Source organism: Octodon degus, unplaced genomic scaffold, assembly GCF_000260255.1.
Source record: "Octodon degus isolate 3935 unplaced genomic scaffold, OctDeg1.0 scaffold00002, whole genome shotgun sequence".
NCBI lineage: Eukaryota > Metazoa > Chordata > Mammalia > Rodentia > Octodontidae > Octodon > Octodon degus.
Window position 1 is genome coordinate 22,283,142 of NW_004524578.1, and position 6,271 is coordinate 22,289,412.

General features: G+C 45.7%; 1 protein-coding gene across 1 annotated transcript in view; it reads left to right on the plus strand.

The window, feature by feature from the left end:
* Window positions 1-6,271, plus strand: part of Adamtsl3 (ADAMTS like 3) — a 497,024-nt gene that overhangs the window by 419,778 nt on the left and 70,975 nt on the right. Inside the window, exon 20 of the mRNA XM_023712415.1 lies at window positions 4,430-5,507. Coding sequence (XP_023568183.1) covers window positions 4,430-5,507 — 1,078 coding nt within the window. The remainder of the gene's footprint in view (window positions 1-4,429; window positions 5,508-6,271) is intronic.

Sequence of the window (6,271 nt, forward strand, 5' to 3'; positions counted from 1 at the left end):
TTCTGACCGTTGTTGTAGATCTTCATTGTAGTTATATCCTTAGCACATAGTGAAGTTCAGGTGCAGATCTACAAAGTTTGGATTTAGCCAGCTGTGCTTGGCTTGGGTCTGGCTGCTCTACTCAGCTCCTTCCTGCTGCTGCCCTTGAGGGTGAACCTGTTGTGCCCCTGTGGCAAGATGTTCTGCTCCTGGAACAGAATTTGCCTAGTTCTGGGTGTGGCTGGGTGGCTTTATCCTCTACACTCTCTGCAGGGATTGTAGCTGCAGGGTTACACCCCAGGCATGTAAGCCAGGCCTGAGCTGAGCCTGGAGGGGACACGGTGGAGTAGGGGGGAGAGGCAGCTCTCCCACACACTCACTGGGTCTGAGCTAGGACTGGGTCTGGGTGTTCCCGGAAGGAAGCAGAAATTCCTACTCGGCGGGTGGGGTGGGAGAAGTGCTGAATGGTGGGGGGCATCCCAAGGGGGTGGAAGAAGGTCTCACCCATGCTGCGCCTGGGCTGGGACTGGTCCCACCGGCGCAGGGTAGCTGGAAGCTCTCCCACACACTCACCAGACCTGGGCTAGGAATGGGTCTGGAGGTTCCCAGAACACAGCAGAAATTCCTACTCGGTGGGCAGGGTGGTAGAGGTACTGCGGAGGGGTGGGGGGGGTCCCAAAGGGGTGGAAGATGGTCTCACCCACGCTGCACCTGGGCTGGGACCCGTAGTAGGTTCAGCCGGCGCAGGGTTGCCGGAAGTTCTCCCCTTGTTCATCTTTCAATGGACATATAGGCCACTTCCAAGATTTAGCTACTATGAATTTTACTGCCGTAAGCACAGATATCCTTGTGTTCTGGCTTGTATTTAGATGTCTCTCCACTGCCTCATGCACTCATAGATGGGGCTTTTTGAAACTGGCTGAATCTAGGGCATGTGATACTGGGATTAGGAGTATGTGATACTAAGTTAGTCCATCAATGAGAATTTGCCTAGTTCTGGGTGTGGCTGAATGGATTTACTGAAAACAGAAGCCTCATCCTGGTGTGGGTGTCACCATCCCAAAGATTTTTAGCCTGGATGGGATAAAAAGGAAAGGCAGGCTTGCTGATGCTCTTGCTGCTGCTGCTGCTGCTGCTGCTGCTGCTGCTGCTGCTGCTGCTGCTGCCGCTGCTGCCACCACTGCTGCTGCTGCTGCTGCTGCTCCCTACCTTCTGCTTGCCATGCCATAGACTGTTTTTCCTCTGTGATGTCTCTCTGCCAAGTTGACTTGCTTTGGAGCCAACTCCTTTAACCTGGTGTCTGGTATTTTTGTCTCAGCAATGAGAATAGTATGTAAGATACCATGTTTCAATGTAATATGTTTTTAACTCTTTCAGGAATATGCCTAGAAGGCTGTGGAGATAGCTCAGCAGTCTAAGCACCTTCCTGGCAAGCACAAGGACCTGGCTTCAATCCCCAGTATCACAAGCCATGCTGGCCCTGGAATCCCAGGTGCACTGTGTAGGTCACCAAAACCAGATGTGGTAGCACATGCCTGTAACCCCAGCTCTGGGGAGACTGAGCCAGAAGGATCACTACAAGTCCAAGCTGCATAGTGAGATCCTGTACCAAAAAAATAAATAGTTTTTTTAAAAGGAATATGCCTAGAGGAGGGGATAGCTAGGCCAAATATAATTTCTACTTTTATTTTTTCGAGACCTCTCCATACTGATTTCCATTATGGTTTTGCTAGTTTACATTTCTACCAAAAATGTGCAGGGTTCATTTCCCTTCTCAGTCTGTCAAGCATTTGTTATTCTTTTGGTTTTTGGTGATGGCCATTCTTATGGACTAAGATGAAATGTAATTGTTGTTTAAATTTATATTTCTCTAATGAACAGTTTTAGGGGTATTTATTAGCCATTTGTACTCCTGAAAAGTACCTATTCATTTCAGTTGACGTTTTTTCCTCTGTATTTTAGGGAAGGGTCTACAGGGTGTTCAGGGTCTCACTACTAGATTGAATTCATAGTGATGCACCTGTTTACGCCTCCCAAGAGCTGGGATTACAGGTGCACACCACCATGCCCAGTCTCAATTGTGGTCTCAGCGTGCCCCAGGGGCAGGGCTGGCATGGCAGGCCCTGGGATTGAACCCCTGGCCCCTGAACCTGCTTGAAGTTATTTTCATCTGCTGAGCTATTTGGCCAGCCCTTAGCTGACCATTTTTTATTGCATTGAGGAGGGCTATGTTTTTCAGTTCACTGGCAACATTTTCCATATTCTCTTGGTTGTCTCTTTATATTCTTGGTTGGTCTCTCCATTGTGAAGAAACTTTTTAATCTGATGTGATCTCATTTGTTGATTCTTCCTTTTCTTTTCTTTTTTTTTTCTTCTGGATTGAACTCAGGACCTTGCACTTGCCAGGCAGTAATTTATTCTACTGAGCTATCTCCCTGGCCCCTCATTTGTTGATTCTTGATGTTGTTTTGTTGTTGTTGTTCATTTGGGATTGTGCTCCAGAGTTCTTGCCCAACCCTATGTCTTCAAGACTTTCACCTACTCCATCTTTCAGCAGGTTAGAGGTTTCTGTTTGGACATTTAAATCTTTGATCTATTTTGATTTAAGTTTAGTACATGGTGCATGATACAGGCCTAGGTTCAATCTTTTGCATGTAGGTAAACCAGTTTTTCCAGCATCATTTGTTAAAGAGGCTGTCTTTTCTCCAGTGAATATTTTTGGTCCCTTTCTCAAAAATCAGACAGCTGAACGTACCTGGGGCTGTTTCTGTATTCTCTATTCTGTTCCATTGATCCTCGTGTCTACTTTAGGCCACTGCTGCACTGTTTAGTCACCATGACTTTGTAACATAACTTACTGAACTACCAATTTCATCTTTATGAAATTTGCACATAGATTTATCATGCCTGTCCTTCATCAAGTACTTTCTGTCCCAAAGAAATTATGGGTCTATCTATGTTGCTTTCCTGAGTCTCCAAACCACTGTGGGCAGCCCGAGAGGAATGGGTTCATGAGACACCTAGAATACTCCAGGATTTATTCTTGAAAACTAGGGTACCAGAAAACACACTGTGTCTAGTGCCAAGAGCCTAGGAAAGCCATCCATGTGAACTCACTGTTTTCTCCCACCCTGATCCTGCCAGTGCTTATACCATAAGGACACCTAGGCGAGGTTCTTCAGGATAATGAGGCCTCATTTTCACGACCTCCTAAATCTAGCAATACCTACAATGTGAGTTCAGATTCTCTTATCACTCACTGGTGATTGGCCTCCAAGCCTTCTAGGTCTCATCCTTTAATCTGTCTGGGAAACAAAATATGCCTTCAGAGATGACCCAGACCTCTGCGCACATATCAAAGTGCTCCCCACTTCAGAATCGTCTCAGAATACAGGACGCCCTCTCCCACAAGTGAATCAGGGAAACAGCTGCTTCTCTTGTGATAAAGGATCTAAGGTGCATTCTCTTTGGGCCCAACCTATTAACCAGAGTCTGTGCCCAGGAACAAGTAAAGGTCGCCCCATCTCTGATTCCCTGCTGTCCCTTGTCTGTACCTGCCATTGTCACCTAGCCAGCATCACTGTTATCGTACATGAGAGCTCATTTTGCTGAGCTCTTAACTGCTCTGCTGAACATTTCATGGAAATAATCTAATTAAATTTCCCTTTTCCTCTGATGAAAGTACTAGCATTATCCACACTATAGAGGTAAGAAAACTGAACACAGAGAGGTTAACTGACTATCCGGGTGGCAGAGCAAAGATATCAACTTAGGCGTGCTGGGTTCCAAGTGCCTGTACTACCTTTTCTTTTCTGCTCACAGTTTGACATTTCTTCCTCAGACCCTCATGTAAGGTAGAATGACATATTAGAGTTATAGTCTGCAGTTAGTCAACTTCACCCCTCTTTTCATACTCTTCATAGACATTCGTTCACATGACACCCTTACTTCCTCCCTTAGATGTGGGGTAGTCATGGCTCTAAGCTAGATTAGCTCCCAAGGGCCACCCGCCAACATGGTGGAGACCCAGCAGAGCAGACAAACATCCTGCTGAGGGAAACCTATATCTAGCAGCTGAGTTCTTACAAGGCCACCTTGGTGTAAAACAAATATTTCTCATGCATAGAAGCAACCATCCCTTGGGTTTCATTAAGCCATGTAACCTCAAGGCTCCCCACACCAGAGTTTTTATAAAATAATTTACATATTTTTATGGAATCATTTGCTCTTGCAGTCATTGCTGCTAAAGCAATAGGAAGCTGTGACAGCAATAGGACACTGTTACTCCAGTGTATGAGTGAATAATGCTATTGGTGTTTTACTACCCAATTGTTTCAAGAATGAAAAGGATGCATTTGTCTGCTTATGTCAGCCTTAGAACAGTGCTGTCTCAAAGCTTTTATCTTTCAGTCTTTCTTTCCATCTTCTTATTTTCATTTTTTTCTTGCAGAAGTGAAAGTAGAGGCAAAGACAAAAGTTGCTGAGCCAGGGCCTCACATTCTCAGTGTGCAGAGAGTCTACATTCAGACCAGGGTGGAGAAGCGGATCAACCTGACCATCGGTAGCAGAGCCTACTTGCTGCCCAACACCTCTGTGATCATTAAATGCCCCGTGCGACGCTTCCAGAGAGCTCTGATTCGGTGGGAGAAGGATGGTCAGTGTCTGCAGAACTCCAAACGACTCAGTATCACCAAGTCGGGTTCATTGAAAATCCACAACCTTGCAGCCCCTGACATTGGTGTGTACCGGTGCATTGCAGGCTCCGCCCAGGACACAGTTGTCCTCAAGCTCATTGGCACAGACAACCGGCTTATTGCACATCCAGCCCTCAGACAGCATGGGAAGGAGCAGCCCGGGCCTGACCACCCAGAGGCCAGTAGCTTGGGAGCTACTTGGCATAAAATGAGGCAGATGTGGGGCAACAAAAATGAGCTGCACCTGCCTGATGGTCAAATTACTAACCAGTCTTTCTTAAGAGCTTTGTTTGGCCATTGCAGCAATCCCGCAGGCAACACCAACTCCTGGGAGTTTAAAAACAAGCAGTTTGAAGCTGCTGTCAAGCAGGGAGCTTACAGTATGGAAACAGTCCAGTTTGAGGAGCTGATGAGAAGCATGAGCCAGCTCATGGAGGCGGGGGAGGTGAGCGAAGACCTCGCCTCGCAGGTGATTTATCAGCTGGTGGTTGAGTTGGCACTGGCAAAGGTGCAGCCCACGCCCGCACAGTGGAGGGGTGTCCAGGAGGAGCCCCCACCCTCCACTCCACTCAGAGGCCAGACAGGGAGTGTACCTCAGAGCACAAGTGTGAAAGGTCCAGGCTGGCTGACATTTAAGCCCAAAGGACCTGTTCTCATGAGGCAAAGCCAACCCCCTTCAGTTTCATTCAATAAAACAATCAATCTAAGGATTGGAAACACCGTGTACATTACAAAAAGGACAGAGGTCATTGACATCCTCTGTGACCTTGTTACCCCCAGCGAGGTCACATACACATGGACCAAGGATGGAGCACTGTTACAGCCTTCAGTAAAGTAAGTAAGATGAGAACACAGTGTTTGTTTTTGTAGTTCCTTCCTCAAGGCTATGCTAGTTTTCTGGAAAATACTTTGGAGCTTCTCCTAAGAATATGTTTCCAACTAAAATGGCCATGAAAAATGTTAGCAATTTTCTTCACTTATGTATTGGAATTTCTTAAAGTACAATGTTATCCTAATTACTAGCATATTGACATAAAAGTATGTATAAAAAAGTGTATAGTCTCTCTTTTTCTCAAATTTTATTGGAAAGACCAAAAAAGTAAAACAAAATAAGATAATAGGAGAATAACAATGGTTAATCATTACATACTATTATCATTAAATTAGCTACTCAGAGTAAATATGTGGGCATTTAATTGTCTGTAGGGATCCGTTGAACTTATTATGAATGGTTCTACCCAGGGAGACAGGGCAGCAGGAATGAGAAGGATAGACAAGAAGACAAAAGCTGGGCTAGGTGGTTGCCAGTCTGCCTTATGGGCAAGACTCATGCACCAGCACAAAGAAACCTACGTTTATTTATACCTTTGCAAAGTTAGCAACATGTGACACAAGGTTGCCTAGTGACTAGTAGCCAACATTAAACGGTCAGGATGCTTATCTCAGGACTGAGGTGGCTTGTTTGCTTTAGGCACTGAGACCTAGTCCCACCTACACACCTCTGACTGATTTTGCAGCTTCTGTGGCTTCCTACAGTTGTCGTAACAATCTTAGCACAAACCTTTCTTTTCAACAAAGTAAAAGAAATTGGTAACATA